The 19,808-nt window shown below is 39.3% G+C and overlaps 1 protein-coding gene across 1 annotated transcript; it reads right to left on the reverse strand.

Moving 5' to 3' along the window:
- Window positions 1-587: 587 nt before the first annotated feature.
- On the reverse strand, window positions 588-3,999 carry LOC123120419 (probable inactive serine/threonine-protein kinase bub1). The gene is made up of 7 exons (XM_044540409.1): window positions 3,786-3,999; window positions 3,556-3,700; window positions 3,118-3,275; window positions 2,914-2,998; window positions 2,785-2,839; window positions 1,372-2,698; window positions 588-1,003 (listed from the first exon to the last, which is right to left on the reverse strand). Exons 1-6 carry the CDS (start codon window positions 3,908-3,910, stop codon window positions 1,407-1,409), a joined length of 1,860 nt encoding a protein of 619 aa, XP_044396344.1. The 5' UTR covers window positions 3,911-3,999; the 3' UTR covers window positions 588-1,003; window positions 1,372-1,406.
- Between the last annotated feature and the right edge of the window lie 15,809 nt (window positions 4,000-19,808).

Consider the following 19,808-nt stretch of genomic DNA (forward strand, 5'->3'; position numbering starts at 1 on the left):
TTGTATCTCTAGAGATTAAACTGTGTTGTTGATGGATGCATCTTTGATCTTTGTGACAACTGAATCTAAATATACTGCATATGTAAGTGAGTACCTGAACCCAGATGGAGGTGTGGTGTCCTACTGACTCAGTATAGAAGCGACAAGACCGCAGCACCTGCAGCAATCACCATGGATTCACTCACGAAAGAGTGGTCATCTGGCAACACCGGGCAGCCATGAATCTGAGCCAATCCAAAACGTTAACAAACCAGTTAGGGTTCATCATATGCCGCCAGCTTCTTCTTGGTGCACCTGTTTAGGCCTGTAAAGGTGTCACTCTTATTTGATAGGGATTAACAATGCTAGTGCACTAGCGATTAATCTATGTTTCATTACCTATCTAAATATGCCGATTTTTTTTTCTTACTGTAGGCTTTGATCCTTGATGAAATCAACAATAGCTGCTGCGATCAATTGTTTCACGTCAGTCTCCCCAATTGAAACCTGCAATATGTTGTCAACAAACAGCAGAAAAATGGAAAGTAAAACCTTAATGGCCATAAATAAGTGTACTCCCAAAAACAAATGTAAGAGTGTAGGCACCGTTTGGAACTGTATTTTTTATTCTGTAAAATTCCTTCAGTACAAGCAGCAAAAACACAAGCAAAGCGGGGACAGAGTTTGATAATGGACTGGCAGTGACTTCCAACAAAGAGAAAGTCTCTGTAATGGGCAGCATCACCAATGCTAGCCAAAGATCTAATGAACAAAATACAGTGGGGAGAACAAAATGTTCTGTGACCTCAAATCCTGAGGGAACAATTTAACTTATACCAGCATTCATATGGTACAAAACTCATAGGCCTGGTGCTAAACAAAGATCTGGAGCTCATTTTGTGGAAAATATCCTGGAAAATTATGATATCAGCGAGAACAACACAGGCATGGTATCATTCCCGGTTTCTGCACCCTGGATCACCAGAGGGGTGATCTTGTAACATTTTCTGTGCATCTTCTGCACCTGCGTCAAGAGAAGCATTTTTCAGGTAATAGAGCAAAAACATCACGATATCAAGGCGATATGAATAACCAAGCTAGTCACCATTTCGCACGTCCCAATTTTATCAAGGAAAATTAATCAAGAAACACATTCAAACATAAGATTGATAAACGCGAATGATCAGTTTTTTAAATATTCACCAGTCGCCAACTATGCACCAAAGAGTTCAACTGAATCCCAAGCTATTATATCAGCAAATGGCAGTACATATATTCCATATCGATTGCATTTTTTCCTTTTTAGACGAAATATGCAGCACATTTCACATCTTGAATGCAGAATACAAAGATTCTCAAGAAAAGAATGACAAGGTGCAGGACAGACAGTACCTGTTGAGTAATTAAATTCCCTCTAAGCAAGTGCCTTAGAAGTCAAGTGACATTCCAAACATATCATTGATCTCCGACATGACGTCGCGGGTAGTGATAGTGGGCTCAAATAGACCACTCTCAGATCCAAATGTACAGGAATTGCTTGATTTGTCTTTAGCAGCAGGGTCCTTGCTAATGTCATCATCAGCTAATATGCAGAAACCAGAAACAGGAGCTGCTTTTCTCTCTGATACTGCATTCGTTTTCCTGTTCGGTTTTTTACCATCCTGGAAGTTCAGTGGTTTTCCAAACATGTTGTTTATATCAGACATAGCCTCCTTCAAATTGATAGTTGGATCAACTAACCCATGGTGGCATGCATTTTCCACTTTAGGCTCATCAACAACAGCAGATCCCACAAACCTATGAATGATTGTGTCTTCTCGAAGTCCAAAATTTAAAGGATTCTCACCTTCGCCATGTCTTGTTTCTTTATCAGCTTGTTCTGCATGGAGCATAGTAAGCTTATTATGAGGATGCATACTTCTGGAATTTATCCTAACACCATCATCATTGTTCGCACATTGTTCATCTTCATCATCCGCCAATATTGCAAACCCTCCCACAAATGGCTTTTGGAAGTCACCTGTGCCCTGCTGCCTTGCTGAATCACGTAATGCTCGAGGACACTTAGTGTTCTTGTGACACATGACATTTTGATCATTGCCCTTAGGCTCATTTTCATCAACAAAGATTTCAAACCCACTTGTTTGCTGACTGTTTTCCTTGTTACTTTTCCTGTTTTGGCCCACATTTTGGTTGGTACCATTAGGACAATCTTCATCAACAAATATTTCAAATGCACTTGTTTGTTGACTGAACTTTGGATGGACTGACTTTGTGTTCTTGCCATGGAGAATGTTTGAATCACTACTGTTAAGTTCTTCATCAACAAAGATATGAAGTGCACCTGCCTGCTGATTAAACTTTGGTTGATCACGCTTTGAGCGTTTCTTGAGCATTGTCTCGGGTTCCACTGGCTCTAGAAACATGCTATTGATGTCATCCATAGCCTCCTTCAAGTTTATAGTTGGTTCAACAAGGCCATGATGACAAGCATCTTCAGTTTCTGACTTTCCAACCAATGCAGAGCCAACAAATCGTACAACTACAGTATCATCACTATTACAACGAGACAAATTCTTGTTATCTCCTGAGGTGCCTCTGGATGGTACACCATCTTTAGCATGACCTAATGGAGGATAACGGCACAATGAAGAATTTGAACTACTTCCCAATTTTTGCACAGGATTGGACTTAAGTTCTGTATAATTTCTGCTTTGACCTGCAGCATATTCCCAATGACATGTAAGTTCCACTAGAAACTGATTTAGATAGCCAGAGTAAAGTTTTTTTTCTTTCTAAATGTACCATCAACTTGGTTTGCACATCTAGGAAGTGGTTTAACTCTGCTGGGCATTCCTTCCTGCAGATGAAATGCATATAGTAAGAAAGGATTACAAATGCACAATATTTGCCAAGGTTAAGTGAGAGCCATACTTTATCTTTCCTCTTCCGGTATAACTCCATGCGATAGATAAATTGATCATGTGATTTGTGTAACTCCTCGATAGGCTCTGCAAGGCTATTGAACACTTATAATAAGTACCCAGGCTTACATAATCAGATTTATATTCAGACAATAATAACAAAATGTAGAAGCAAACGACAGTATCCTCTACAACGTGGAGGGTAAGTGATTACTTCTGGATTCCCACGCGGTACATCTGCTCTGCCTCCTGAAACCTCCTACGCTTCTCATAATATATCGCATAAGCCATATAAAACGCAGCTCTCTTGAGGCCTATTCTGTTCCTCTCCAACTTCTTCAGCAATGGCTTTGCGTCCTTCACATAGTCCATCTACACCATCAACACCATGCAATCACAATATGACCTCGCAACAATCCAAGAGAATATTCCTATCTCAAAGAGAACCCGAGCGAAACGGAGCTCAATAACTGTGGTGTTTCAACGAGAACATTCAGTAGGAGGCAACTCCTAGCATGGCAAATTAGCAAACAGATAGTCTGCCGTTAAGTGTACCAATCAATCTCAACATCTCTCAGTAAATCCCCCAACAAAATGAAACCCTCGCGTAGTCAGCCGGTGCTATGGTTTGGTATAGCAGCAAGTGGCTCACCATCTGGATCCAGACGCGGAGGTATCGCGGGTCGTCGCGGTACCGGGGCTCGTCCTGGAACTCTTCGGCGCACTTCTGGAGGAACCTCGGCAGCTTCTCCCGCAACGTCGCCGGCGGCAGCGACCCCTCCAGCCTCCGGATCCCCCTGTAAAACGGAATCGGTTCGATCAGAGAGGAGGAAAGGAGGGGCGCGGTGCGGGCAGGCGCGGTGACTGGGAGCAGGGCCGTACCGGAGCCATGGGCGGAGGGGGTCGGAACCGGAGTAACAGCGTATGTCACCAACCACCGATGAGAGGAGCTCCTTCTCCTTCTCCTTGTCGATGTGGCCGTGCTGGTGGTCGGCGGCCGCGGCCATGGGTGTATTGGTAGGGTCGGTGGCCCGCCGCCGGGACGAGAAGCAACCGAGCAAGCGGCGGCTTGCGGGATTTGAAATCAGGGCTGCAATTTTGCTAATTTCAGCCGCATATACTGACATGTGGGTCCACCTGTCGTATATATTATATGGCCCGTCTGTCAGCCTTGGTTGCACAACGGTCTGGTCCGAGATCTTTTTTTCTCTTCTTCTGTAGAGCATCTACAAATCCAACCAAACATCCTGTCGAACTGATAACCCGCATCCCCTACCCACGTGGGGCGGATATGAAGACGCCGGGAAGCGCCCGAACACGAGTGTCAGATAGGACTGACCGCAAAGCCCCCTGAATTCGTTTGGAGACGCCCCCTCCTTGCCCAATATGCCATGTTCCTATTCTCTTTTCTTCCTCGTCCACACAGCCGCCATCATTGCTCCACCGCCATCGTTGTTTGCCATCATCCCCAACCCACAGCTTCGCCATCGGAGGCGCGAACCCACAACGCCGCTCACTATGCCGCCACTGGACAAGGTCACTGCCAACGGACGCCGCCCCAGTACGTCCAACTCCTCATGATATACACCTCGCGGTCTATGTGTTCGATGAAATGTCGAAGCAGTTTTTTGATTCTTTGGTCATTTGTAGGTCACCGATGGGCTCCTCCTGGAATGATGGTCATGGAAACACATACCTTGACAAATTCATATTCAACGAGTTCATCGATTCTTCGGATTCGGGCGACGAAGATACTGAAATGATGATGATGATGAGCATCCAAGAGAAGATGGAGAAGGCAAAGGAGCACATACTGAACTTCAAGGGTTCCATAAAGGGTCGGATAGTTATTCATTGGAATAGGATCGTTGGCGCACGACTTTTGTACACGGACTACTTCACAATGGAGCCAACATACCATGAAGGTTTCTTTTGACAGCTTCCGGATGAGTCGAGATTTGTACTTGCGCATCATGACTATCGTGCAGAAGGTTGATGACAACTTCAACCTAAGGAAAAAAATTGCGGACAACTTTCTCTCCCCCCCTCTACGGAAAAGCAGGGTTGCTCTCGGGGCGCTTGCTTATGGTAAGCTCGCAGATGCCATTGATACTAAGATCCGGATGGGAGAGACCATAGTCTTGAGCACCACAATGCACTTTTGCACGCATTATGGTGAAGGTGTTTGGAGCAGAGTACTTGAGAAAGCCAGCTGTGGAGGACACTAAAAAATTGTTGGCAATTGGAGCATTAAGAGGATTCCCAGGTATGCTTAGTTCAGCTCATTGCATGCATTGACAATGGAAGAATTTACCAAAAGGTTTGTGTGGGTAGTACCAAGGTCGCGTCAAAGAAGCTATCATCATACTTGAAGCAGTGGCATCGAAGGACTTGTGGATGTTGCATGCTTTCTTTGGCATGCCTGGTTCTAACAATAACATTAATGTGCTCCAACGACCTCCTTTGTTCAGGAGACTTTGTGATGGGGAAGCTCCGCCGTTCAACTACACCATCAACGACCACAACTAAAATATGGGGTAGTACCTTGCCGATGGTATCTACCCTCAACGGGTGGCTTTCACGAAGACTATATCGGATCCTCATGGTAATAAGCATTGACTCTTTGCACAAGCACAAGAAGGTGCTAGGAAGGATGCGGAGAGGGCATTCTACTCCAAGCTCATTGGGATATAGTTCATGGAGCTGCAATGATGTGGGGATCAGAGACACTTTGGTAACTCATGACATGTTGCATAATATTGCACGACATGATTATCGATAATGAGGGTGAAGGTGCGGCCCGCATGCATGATTTTGAGAAGCCCGATGTTCAGGTCCACCTCCCGAAACAAGAGGCATAGAATATTGCTAACCTTTTGGAGATCCATCGACAACTGCGAGATCAACAAATGCATATGCAACTTCCCGATGATCTTGTGGAGTATATGGGGATCCACGCTAGAAATCACTGGACTTTGATATTTATTTTGCTTTCTATTATGGACTATGAACAATTTTTATGTTCGGACTATGTTTGAATTGTGTATTCTTAAGTATGAATAATTTGTATTTGTGTGTGCTACTCATTGTCTGGATGCGATGATCAACGTGCATGTTCTTTATTACTTTTACATGAACTGCATCAATGACCAATACTATGTTTGTTCACCTTCAACAAAATTTATTAATTATACTTCTTTTATGTGAAGTTATTACTCCCCATGGGATTAACATATGATCTTTTTATTCTTTTCATTGCTAAGATTGAAACAAGAAAGTAAAGTACCACAACTCAAACTACTCTTTATTATATAACTCTCACACTCGATTACATAGATACATAGATCATGAAACAAGCACTTGAAACTAATTCATACTAAAACTTTATTCTTTTAAATCACGAAATAACTAAGGATCGAACTAAGATAGATAATAATGATGAAAGTGATGGTGATACGATACCGGGGTACCTCCCCCAAGCTTGGAACAAGCAAAAGGTGGCGCCCATACCCGTGTACTCAAGTTTATTTATTCGGTGATTGTAGTGATGAAGTAGTGGGCTTGTCCTTCACGATGTTAGTCAAGATATCCCTTAGAATTTCTCGAAGCACATGCTAGATCATCTCAGCGTTCTTTTGGACTTCAGCCATGATGTGCTTATTCTTTGGCCACCATGAGCTCTTTCCTGCATCACTTTCACTTGGACGAGAAATATCCAATTGGAAGGTATGTGCATACGAGGAGTATTTTCAACCCCATAATTGTGAATCAAATTATGAAAATTATTCCCATGTAACTTGCTCAGGGCCTCCATGGGGCAGGCCCCTCTTGTATCTCTTGCCTTCCTTGACTCACTTCGTCCTCATGGCTTGGTGGGGGGTTTGGAGTAGTGGAGATCCCTACTAGAGTTCCCCTCTAAGAAGCCAGAGGGTGAACCTCTAGCGAGTCTCCTGATCCTTCCTCCATGGTGACTTCATTGGTTCCTTCTCTTTCAAGTTCCATCTATAGCAACCAAGCATCATCTCCCACGTTGTTGGAGGAAGAGGAAGACATGAGGCTTGGCCCTGGAAACCTGACAGAAAACAACCCGAAATAAGAACAGAGGAGAAACTTGCGATACGGAGGTCAATACAGCAAAACGTATATATAATGATTTTTCCCTCGCGGGACAAGTAATCGAGAAGAAAACAGAGTCGAGAAAGTCCACGAGGCCCCCACAAGCCTGGGTGGCGTGCCCCAGGGGGCTCCACCTGAGCTTGTGGCCCCTAGTGCACTTTCCCGACTATCTCTTATTTTCCTAATTTTTTAAATATTCGAAAACGGTGAAAAAATATTTTTATGAAGTTTTTGGAGTCGGTTTACTTATCGTATCACATACCTATTCCCTTTTCAGGATTTTGGATGTTCCGGAGGGTTTCCTTTATGTGTTCGGTGTTCCTCTGGTGTAGTTGTTTGAATAATATTGGTTTCAAGGTTAATAGGTGTACCTGAAATATAATGCTTAGTTATTTGCCCATTAACCACCTTCGGGTTTGTTCCTTTGGCATTATTAATATTTATAGCCCCAAAATGATAAAATTCTTCAACGATGTATGGCCCTTCCCATTTGGAGAGAAGTTTTCCTGCAAAGAATCTGAAACGAGAATTGTACAATAGAACTTGGTCCCCAATGTTAAATTCCCGTTTTTGAATCCTTTTATCATGCCATCTTTTAACCTTTTCTTTAAACAAATTGGCATTTTCATAAGCTTGTGTTCTCCACTCATCGAGAGAATGAATGCCAAACAACCTCTTTTCACCAGCAAGCTTGAAATCATAATTAAGTTTTTTAATTGCCCAATAAGCTTTATGTTCTAATTCAAGAGGTAACTGACATGCTTTTTCATAGACCATTTTATATGAAGACATACCCATAGGATTTTTATAAGCAGTTTTGTATGCCCACAATGCATCAACAAGTTTCTTAGACCAATTCTTTCTAGATCTATTAATAGTCTTTTGCAAAATTAATTTTATTTCTTTATTGGTCAATTCAACTTAGCACTAAACTGAGGATGATAAGGTGATGCAATTCTATGGTTGACATCATATTTAGCTAGAAGTTTACGGAATGCACCATGAATAAAATGCGAACCACCATCAGTCATCAAATATCTATGGACTCCAAACCTCGGAAAAAAAAAACTTTCTTAAGTATTTTAATAGAGGTGTTGTGATCACCACTACTAGTTGCAATATCTTTTACCCACTTAGTAACATAATCAATAACAACTAAAATATGAGTGTATCCATTAGAGGAAGGAAAAGGTCCCACATAATCAAAAACCCAAACATCAAACGGTTGAATAACAAGTGAATAATTGATAGGCATTAAGTGACGTCTATCAATATTACCAATTCTTTGACGTTCATCATAGGAAAGGACAAACTTAGGTGCATCTTTGAAGAGAGTAGGCCAATAAAAACCAGATTGTAATATCTTATGTGCTGTTCTGTCTCCCGCATGGTGCCCTCCGTAAGCCTCGGAATGACACTTCCTTAGGATTTGTTCCTGCTCATGCTCAGTACACAACGTCTAATAACACCATCTACTCCTTCGTTATACAAATATGGGTCATCCCAAAAGTAATGTCTTAAATCAAAGAATAACTTTTTCTTTTATTGGAATGTGTCACTAGGTGGTATATATTTAGCAACAATAAAATTAGCATAGTCCGCATAGCAAGGATTATCGCGAGAAGTAGAAGCATTTACAACAACTAATTGCTCATCAGGAAAACTATCATCAATCGGCAGTGGGTCATCAAGAACATTTTCCATCCTAGACAAATTATCTGCTACAGGATTTTCAGCTCCTTTTCTATCAACAATATGCAGGTCAAACCCTTGTAGTAAAGAACCCACCTAATAAATCTAGGTTTAGCATCTTTCTTTTCCATAAAATATTTAATAGCAGCGTGATCGGTGTGAATAGTAACTTTAGAATCAACAATCCGAGGTCTGAATTTAACACACACGAACACAACTACTAAAAATTCTTTCTGGGTAGTAGCATAATTTCTTTGAGCGCTACCTAAGGGCTTACTAGCATAATGAATAACATTTAGTTTCTTATCAACTCTTTGAACTAAAACAACACCAATAGCACAATCACTAGCATCACACATAATTTGAAAGGATAGGTTTCAATCAGGTGGTTGAACAACAAGCGCATAAATTAAGGCTTTCTTAAGTATTTCAAAGGCTTATACACAATCATCATCAGAAACAAATGGAGCATATTTTTGTAGGAGATTAGTTAGAGGCCTCGAAATTTTAAGGAAATTTTTAATGAACCTTCTATAAAAACCAGCATGACCAAGGAAACTTCTTATTCCTGTGATATCTTTAGGACATGGCATTTTCTCAGTCACATTAACTTTAGCCTTATCTAATTTAATACCTCTTTTAGAAATCTTATGACCAGGGACTATACCTTCATTTATCTTGAAGTGACACTTCTCCCCGTTCAAGACGAGGTTGGTCTCTTCACTTCTGTACAAAACTTGGTTAAGTTTGCACAAGCAATCATCAAAAGAAGTTACGTAAACGAAAAAATCATCCATGACTAGATCAAAAAAATTCTCACAGAAATCAGAGAATATAGAAGCCATACATCTTTGAAAAGTAGCAGGTGCATTACATAAGCTAACAGGCATACATTTATAAGCATAAGTTCTAAAAGGACAAGTAAAAGTAGTTTCTCTTGATCTTGTTTTGATACAGGTATTTGAGAAAAACAAAATAGCCATCAAGAAAGCAAAAGTGTGTGTACTTAGACAATCTTTTTAACATTTGATCAATGAAAGGCAAAGGAAAATGATCTTTTCTAGTAGCTTTGTTTAATTTTCTAAAATCAGTTACCATCCTATAACCGTTTACAATTCTTTATGGATAAATTCATTTTTATCATTACGAACAACAGTAATGCCTCCTTTCTTAGGGACACAATGAACAAGACTTACCCATCTACTATCAGCTATAGGATAAATGATACTTGCCTCCAGAAGCTTTAATATTTCAGCTCTTACCACATCCTTCATTTTGGGAGTCAAACGGTGTTGATGATCGACGACTGGTTTAGGGCCAGGCTCCATATTAATCTTGTGCTGAAATAAAGCGGGACTAATGCCCTTAAGATCATCAAGCGTATATCCAATTGCAGCATTATGCTTCCTTAAAGTTTTAAGTAGTCTCTTTTCCTCTTGCATTGGAAGGTTAGTATTGATAATAACAAGATATATTTTCTGTTCATCAAGATAAGCATATTTCACTGTATCAGGCAATTTCTTTAATTCACACACATGATCACTCTTAGGTGGGAGAGGACCTCCCAAGGTTTCAACATGCAAATTGTGTTTAAGGATAGGTGCTTACTTAAAGAATATTTCATCTATTTCATTTCTTTCATGCATATGCATATCATTTTCATGATCTAGCTGATATTGCTCTAATGGATTAGTAGGAGGCACAACAATAGAAGCAAGACCGATAATTTCATTTTTACTAGGTAGTTCTTTATCATGTGGTTGTCTACGAAACTTGGAGAAATTAAATTCATGAGATACATCACCAAAATTAACACTGACTGTCTCCCTAGCACAATCAATATTAGCATTAACAGTGTTCAAGAAAGGTATACCAAATATAATAGGACAAAAATTATCTTGCAGTGATCCAAGTACTTGAAAATCAGTAGGGTATTTGATCTTACCCAATGTTGGGGATATCGCTTATCGGGAACTTATCGGTCGACCCATGATAAGGGGTAAATCGGCCAGTTTATCGGCATATCGGCCGATTTATCGCCATATCGGCTGATTTATCGGTTGATTTATCTTATCAGTCATACAACGTAAGCGATAAATCGGCCGATTTATCGGAATATCGAAAGATATCTTGAACAGTGATCTTACCACACAAGACTTCAACATCTCCAACAATCCCAAGTGGTGAAATAGTATCTCTGTTTGCAAGCTTAATAGTAACATAAATATCTTCTATCGCAACAGATGCAATATCATCCATAACTTACTGATATAAAGTGAACGTAATAGCACTTACGGTAGCACCCATATCACATAAACCATGATAATAATGATCCCCAATTTTAATAGAAACAACAAGCATGCCAACTACAGGTTTGCTCTTGTTTAATTTATCTTGTTTAGAAATCCTAGTTCCTTCCTCACATAAATAAATGACCCGCCCATCAATGTTATCAACAAAAACATATTTGACTATTGCAATATTAGGATAAGCTCTAATTTGTTCAGAGGGTTTAGGTGTTTTAAGATTACTCTTGTTAACCACAGTTGTAATTTTAGCATGTTCCTTAATCCTAATAGGAAAAGGAGGTTTCTCAATATAAGCAACATGTACAACTGGATCAATTATAAATAATTGTTTCAGCTTTAGCCATAACAGGTTCTCTACAAATTTCTTCAATAGGAGGATGGAATTTAAACCACTTCTCCTTAGGTAGATCAACATGAGCAGCAAAAGATTCACATAAAGTATCTACTATCTCAGAGTCAAGTCCATATTTTGCACTAAACTTATGAAAATCATCTTTCTCTATAAAAATTTAACACAATCATATTGAAGATTCATACCTGGCTCATTACATGAGTCAATTTCCCAATCTTCAGACTTATGTTTAATTCTTTCAATAAGAACCCATTTGAATTCAATCGTTCTCTTCATAAAAGAACTAGGAGAAGAAGTGTCAAGCTTTGCTTTATCATCATTAGAAATACGAGCATAATTTTTTTGTAATTCCATTCCTCTTGAGAGCTCATAATTGGGCCATGTGTGCATCATATATGTAAGCCTCCCCCAAGCTTGAGCGATACTTTCTTCTTCACGAGGCCAAAAATTATATATATAATTCCGATCATGATGAAGCAGATGCATATGTTAAAATTTCTGGTGGAATTTCAGTTTCAATTGATTCCAGTCCCATGTTTCAATATTATCCAATAGCATGTACCAAGATAATGTCCCCTTCCCCCAAAGATAAAGGGAAAACTTTCTTCTCAACTCCATCCTCGGATAAACCTGCAAGTTTAAAAAATGATTCAATTACATTGGTGGTGCCAGTACTTGGCGCAAACGGTCGTTTGGTGTTAGAAGTTGCGATGTGCATTAAAGTGGTGCAAAAACTTGGCTCGAGCATACAAATACAGTGCTTATTGCATTGGTATATGGAATCTATGCTGACTAGGCTCGTGGGTCCCGTTGTCATTCACTGGACCTAGGAGAGGGGGCATGTGGCCTGATTTTTTTTTCAAAAACACCCTTGAAATATATTTTTATAAAAGTCCCTATCTACGTGCCATTATTCATCTCTAACCAACGGGTCCCACATGTCAACATTATCAGGAAAAAGGGGAGGCCAGGATTCGAAGCGACCACGGTACAAAGAAACCCTATCAAACAATTGTCCAATTTACGATGTCCTCAATGGATAACTAGACTATATGTATTAAACAGGACGCATCTGAAGTTTAAATGGGCTGTAGATATTGCGGCCCATGTTGCGCGAGCTTCTTTTTTAAGATATTTATAAAACGTAAGTCATGAAAATTATGTTTAAATATCTTTGTGCTATAAATTTTACACAAACAAACCATGATTAGTAAATAAAAGCATTTAAATATACACCCATGTATTATATAAAATCTTTAGTTAATACAGACATTTAAAATTTATATTAAATAAACTTGTTCATGTATTATTTCAAAACAGATTCGTGTATTTAAATAATATTTATGAATTCTAAAAAAGTTGATATAATTTAAAATGTCCGTCTGTGTATAATTTTTTGTATTCATTCTAAATGTTTTCGTCATTCTAAAATCTAAATATCCGTCTGTGTATAATTTTTTGTATTCATTAAACATTGTATCTAATATACATTTAAATGTCCGTATTAACTAAATATTTTTCCTAAAAATTACTTTATATATAATATATGGGTATATATTTCAATGATTTTATTTACATAATATTGATAACACATAAATATTGGAACGTAATTTATTTACATAATATAGATAACACATAAATATTTGAACATAAGTTTTTACATAATATTTATAACACGTAAATATTGGAACATAATTTTTACAACATATATTTTTTTAAATATCTTAAAATAGCTTGTGCAAAATGGGCTGCAATATCTGCAGGCCATTAAGCTCCACATGAGTGCTGGCTAAATATTTATACGGTTGATATCAGTACTGAATATATCAACTTGTAGGGTGAGTGTTTAGCTTGTCTGTTTTGGCAGCCCGTGGTCGCGTGTTCGAAACTTGCACAAAATGTTTTCCCGTAAATATTGACAGGCGGGACAAACGGGGCATAGAGAAGAAAATGTTACGTCCGTAGGGTCTTTTTTGTCAAAAATATATATTCTGAGGTTTTTTTGAAGAAAAACCTTTCTTCCGAACAGCGGACCCCATGTGCCTAGTGAGCACAGATTCTGTATACAAAATGGGACAGGCACTGTATTTGCACGGTCGAGCCAAGTTTTTGCACCACTTCGATGTACACCGCAACTTCTAGCATCAAAGTGACCATTTGCGCCAAGTTCTAGCACCATCGGCGTAATTGACTCTTAAACAATCCACAAATTTCGTCTATATAAATTAAGTGCAAATTAGGATGTATAGTCTCATCTCATGCATAAGGATTAGCTATTATTTTCTCTAAAATACCTGAGGGAATCTCACAATAAATATTTTGAGTAGCTTCAATAGGTTGAGGGGCAACTTTTACCACTTTCGGTAGAGGTGAAGATAACCCAAAAAGCCCCTCAACAGATTATTTTTCATAGTGACAAGTAACAGTAAATTTCAGCATGTAATAAAAATGTTTTCTTACCAAATTCCACTTACCAAAGGCGCTTCACTCCCCGGCAACGGCGCCAGAAAAGAATCTTGACGAGCCACAAGTATAGGGTATCAACGGTAGTCCTTTCGATACGTAAGAGTGTCGAACTCAACGAGAAGCTGAAAGAAAAATGACGAGCAGTTTTTAGCAATGTATTCTCTGCAAGTACTGAAAGTAGCGATAATAGATAGTTTTACAGCAAGGTAATTCGAACGAGTAACAAGTAACAATTGTAAGAAGAGTGCAGCAAGGTGGCCCAATCCTTTTTATAGCAAAGGACAGAAAGTTGATGACCCACAAGTATAGGGGATCTATCGTAGTCCTTTCGATAAGTAAGAGTGTCGAACCCAACGAGGAGCAGAAGGAAATGATAAGCGGTTTTCAGCAAGGTATTCTCTGCAAGTACTGAAATAAGTGGTAACAGATAGTTTTGTGATAGGATAATTTGTAACGAGCAACAAGTAACAAAAGTAAATAAAGTGCAGCAAGGTGGCCCAATCCTTTTTCTAGCAAAGGACAAGCCTGGACAAACTCTTATATAGAGAAAAGCGCTCCCGAGGACACATGGGAATTATCGTCAAGCTAGTTTTCATCACGTTCATATGATTCGCGTTCGGTACTTTGATAATTTGATATGTGGGTGGACCGGTGCTTGGGTGCTATTCTTACTTGAACAAGCATCTCACTTATGATTAACCTTTATTGCAAGCATCCGCAACTACAACAAAAGTATTAAGGTAAACCTAACCATAGCATGAAACATATGGATCCAAATCAGCCCCTTACGAAGCAACGCATAAACTAGGGTTTAAGCTTCTGTCACTCTAGCAACCCATCATCTACTTATTACTTCCCAATGCCTTCCTCTAGGCCCAAATAATGGTGAAGTGTTATGTAGTCGACGTTCACATAACACCACTAGAGGCTAGACAACATACATCTTATCAAAATATCGAACGAATACCAAATTCACATGACTACTAATAGCAAGACTTCTCCCATGTCCTCAGGAACAAACGTAACTACTCACAAAGCATATTCATGTTCATAATCAGAGGGGTACTAATATGCATATAGGATCTGAACATATGATCTTCCACCAAATAAACCAACTAGCATCAACTACAAGGAGTAATCAACACTACTAGCAACCTACTAGTACCAATCCCGGACTTGGAGACAAGAATTGGATACAAGAGATGAACTAGGGTTTTAAGAGGAGATGGTGCTGGTGAAGATGTTGATGGAGATTGCCCTCTCCCGATGAGAGGAGCGTTGGTGATGACGATGGCGAGGATTTCCCCCTCCCGGAGGGAAGTGTCCCCGGCAGAACAGCTCTGCCGGAGCCCTAGATTGGTTCGGCCTCGTGGCGGCGGAGTCTCGTCCCGAAAGGTTGCTTATGATTTTTTCCTCGATGAAAGACTTCATATAGCAGAAGATGGCCACCGAAGAGCCAACAGGGGGCCCACGAGGCAGGGGGGCGCGCCCCCACCCTCGTGGCCAGGTGGGGCTCCCTCTGACGTACTTCTTCCGCTCAATAATTTTTATTATTTCCAAAAATGACTTTCGTGGAGTTTCAGGACTTTTGGAGTTGTGCAGAATAGGTCTCTAATATTTGCTCCTTTTCCAGCCCAGAATTCCAGCTGCCGGCATTCTCCCGCCTTATGTAAACCTTGTAAAATAAGAGAGAATAGGCATAAGTATTGTGACATAACGTGTAATAACAACCCATATTGCAATAAATATTGATATAAAAGCATGATGCAAAATGGACGTATCAACTCCCCCAAGCTTAGACCTCGCTTGTCCTCAAGCGAAAGCCGATAACGATAAATATGTCCACATGTTTAGAGGTAGAGGTGTCGATAAAATAAAATACGGACATGAGGGCATCATGATTATTCCCATGGATATTGTCATATGATTTCTTATGCTCAAGTAATAATCTATTCACAATGCAAAAGTACGAATCATAAACTTTATTGAGAACCAACAAACTATAATCTCAGGCATTGAAGCAATTGCAATTTATCATAACATCAGAAAGAGTCTATGTCAGAGCTTCCTAGCAAGTCCACATACTCAACTATCATTTTGTCTTTCATAATTTCTAACACTCACGCAATTGTGGTTATGGAGTTTTAATCGGACACAGAGAAAGATAGGGGCTTATAGTTTCGCCTCCCAACCTTTTACTTCAGGGGTAATGTCAACAATAATAATTCATGCTAACCCATATCCAATTAGATATATGTATCAGTATCTTTCCAACACCCTGTGCTTGCCACAGGATAAAATGTAAAAAGGAAAGGTGAACATCACCATGAATCTTGCATAAGGTAGAATATAATAATAAAAGATAGGCCCTTCGCAGAGGGAAGCAGAGGTTGCCATGCGCTTTCAGGGTTGGATGCACAAAATCTTAATGTGAAAGAACGTCACTTTATATTGCCCCTTGTGATATGAACCTTTATTATGCAATCCGTCGCTTTTATTTCTTCCACATCACAAGATCGTATAAAGCTTATTTCCTCCACACCAATCAATCATACATATTTAGAGAGCAATTTTTATTGCTTGCACCGATGACAACTTACTTGAAGGATCTTACTCAATCCATAGGTAGATATGGTGGACTCTCATGGCAAAACTGGTTTAAGGGTTTTTGGAAGCACAAGTAGTATCTCTACTTGGTGCTAAGAATTTGGCTAGCATGAGAGGGAAAGGCAATTTCAACATGTTGGATGATCCATGACAATATACTTTATCTCAAATATAAGAAAACATAACTCATTACGTTGTCTTCCTTGTCCAACATCAACTCTTTAGCATGTCATATTTTAATGAGTGCTCCCAATCATAAAAGATGTCCAAGATAGTATATTTATATGTGAAACCTCTCTTTCCTTATTACTTCCTATTAATTGCAACAATGACCAAAGCTATGTTTGCCAACTCCCAACAGTTTTTAATCATCATACTCTTTCTATGTGAAGTCATTACTCTCAATAAGATCAATACGATCTCTTTGTTTATTTTTATTCTTTTTCTCTTTTTTTATTCACTCAAGATCATAGCAAGATAATCAAGCCCTTGAGTCAACACTAATCTTTATTATATAGCTCACGGACTTGATTACATAGAGAGATCATAAAGCAAACTCAAAACTAGACCATTCCAAAACTTTATTCTACTAGATCAAGATACTACTAATATGATCGAACTAAGAAAAACGGTAAAGATAGGAGTGTGATGGTGATACGATACCGGGGCATCTCCCCCAAGCTTGGTAGTTGCCAAGGGGAGTGCCCATACCCATGTGATTATGTCTCCTTTGTTGGTGAGGAAGATGATGGTTTAGTTGATGGCGTAGTCTTCTTCCTTAATTTGCGCTTGAGGACAGAATTTTGATCCCTCAAGTCATCAATCTCCTGCTCCAGGCTTAATATCTTTTTGCGTAATTCCTGCTTGTTTTCATGCAAGAGACTAAAAGGGATAAACTCGATCTTAAATTTCTTTGCTCTATCAGGGAGGCTTGACTTTTTGAACTCCACATCATGTCCCCAGGTTGAGGTAATGGGGCTTCATCTTCATCTGAGCTCGTCTCCTCCTTCCTCTTGGGTTCATAGTCCTCTTCTTCCTCCGTAGTCCAACCACAATGCTCCACATCTCCATAGACCTTAGGATCTGCAAGGTAATCATCCACATAGCTTTCTCCTTTCGAATCCTGGGACAACATGTTGCTCTAATCTGCAGTAGGACAGCTCGAAACAAGAACAGAGGATAATTGCGTGATACAGGGGTCAAAACCTTCGGGAGATTATATAATGAATTTTTACCGACCAAAATACGTATCATGCAAGAAAACGGAGCCCGGAGAGCACACGAGGTGCCCACGAGGTAGGGGGCGTGCCCAGGGGGTAGGGCGCGCCCTCCACCCTCGTGGAGCCCTCGTGTCCTTCCCGGACTGCTTCTTATTTTTTCTATTTTTCTAAATATTCCAAAACGGAGAAATATTGCCATAAAAATTGTTTTGGAGTTGGTTTACTTACCGTACCACATACCTATTCCTTTCCGGAGTTTGAAACGTTCCGGAAAGTGTCCCTTATGTATTCCTCCAGGGTTACGGTTTCAATAATATTGGTTTCAACATTTATAGGATTACCTGAGATATAATGTTTGATTCTTTGATCGTTTACCACCTTCGGATTTGTGCCTTCGAAGTTGTTGATTTTTATGGCACCGGAACGATAGACCTCCTTGATAACGTAAGGGCCTTCCCATTTAGAGAGAATTTTTCCTGCAAAAAATCTTAAACGAGAGTTGTATAGCAATACATAATCACCTACATTAAACTCACGCTTTTGTATCCTTTTGTCATGCCATCTTTTAACTTTTTCTTTAAACAACTTGGCATTTTCGTAGGCCTGGGTTCTCCATTCATCAAGTGAGCTAATGTCAAATAACCTCTTCTCACCGGCAAGTTTGAAATCATAATTGAGCTCTTTAATAGCCCAATAAGCCTTATGTTATAGTTCGAAAGGTAAGTGACATGCTTTTCCATAAACCATTTTATACGGAGACATACCCATAGGATTTTTATATGCAGTTCTATAGGCCCATAATGCATCATCAAGTTTCTTGGACCAATTATTTCTAGATCTATTAACAGTCTTTTGCAAATTTAATTTGAGCTCTCTATTACTCAATTCTACTTGACCACTAGACTGTGGGTGATAAGGAGATGCAATTCTATGATTACCATCATATTTAGCAAGCATTTTACGAAAAGCACCATGAATAAAATGTGAACCACCATCAGTCATTAAATATCTAGGGACTCCAAACCTTGGAAAAATAACTTCTTTAAGCATTTTAATAGAAGTGTTATGATCAGCACTACTAGTTGGAATAGCTTCTACCCACTTAGTAACGTAATCAACAACAACTAAAATATGTGTATATCCATTAGAGGCAGGAAAAGGTCCCATATAATCAAAGCCCCAAACATCGAATGGTTCAATAACGAGTGAATAATTCATAGGCATTTCTTGATGTCTACTAATATTACCAATTCTTTGGCATTCATCACAAGATAAGACAAACTTACGGGCATCCTTGAAGAGAGTAGGCCAATAAAAACCAGATTGCAATACCTTATGTGCAGTTCTATCTCTAGCGTGGTGTCCTCCATAAGCCTCGGAGTGACACTTGCGTAGGATCTGTTCCTGTTCATGCTCAGGTACACAACGTCTAATAACACCATCTACTCCTTCTTTATAAAGATGTGGGTCATCCCAAAAGTAATGTCTCAAATCATAGAAAAACCTTTTCTTTTGCTGGTATGTGAAACTAGGTGGTATAAATTTAGCAACAATGTAATTAGCATAATCAGCATACCACGGAGTACTACGAGAAGCATTTATGACATTTAATTGCTCATCGGGAAAGCTATCATCAATAGGTAGTGGGTCATCAAGAACATTTTCTAACCTAGAAAAGTTGTCTGCAACGGGGTTCTCAGCTCCCTTTCTATCAACAATATGTAAATCAAATTCTTGTAGCTGGAGAACCCATCTAATAAGTCTAGGTTTAGCATCTTTCTTTTCCATTAGATATTTAATAGCAGCATGCTCTGTGTGAATAGTTACTTTACAATCAACAATATAAGGTCTGAACTTATCATAAGCAAATACAACTGCTAAGAATTCTTTTTCAGTAGTAGCATAATTTCTTTGAGCATTGTCAGTTTTACTAGCATATTGAATAACATTTAATTTCTTATCAACTCTTTGCCCTAGAACAACACCTACAGCATAATCACTAGCATCACACATAATTTCAAAGGGTAAATTCCAATCAGGTGGCTGAACAATAGGTGCAGAGATCAATGCTTTCTTAAGTATTTCAAATGCTTCTACACAATCATCATCAAAGACAAATGGTATATCTTTTTGTAATAAATTA

Source organism: Triticum aestivum, chromosome 5D (genome assembly GCF_018294505.1).
Source record: "Triticum aestivum cultivar Chinese Spring chromosome 5D, IWGSC CS RefSeq v2.1, whole genome shotgun sequence".
NCBI classification, from domain to species: Eukaryota; Viridiplantae; Streptophyta; class Magnoliopsida; order Poales; family Poaceae; genus Triticum; species Triticum aestivum.

Excerpts from the sequence above, each read along its gene's own strand:
- LOC123120419 (XM_044540409.1), bottom strand. The coding sequence starts at position 3,910 with ATGGCCGCGGCCGCCGACCACCAGCACGGCCACATCGACAAGGAGAAG. Across the intron at positions 3,701-3,785 it reads CCCCTCCGCCCATGGCTCCG|GGGGATCCGGAGGCTGGAGG; the intron begins GTACGGCCCTGC and ends TCCGTTTTACAG. Across the intron at positions 2,999-3,117 it reads TACCGCGTGGGAATCCAGAA|CCTTGCAGAGCCTATCGAGG; the intron begins GTAATCACTTAC and ends AGTGTTCAATAG.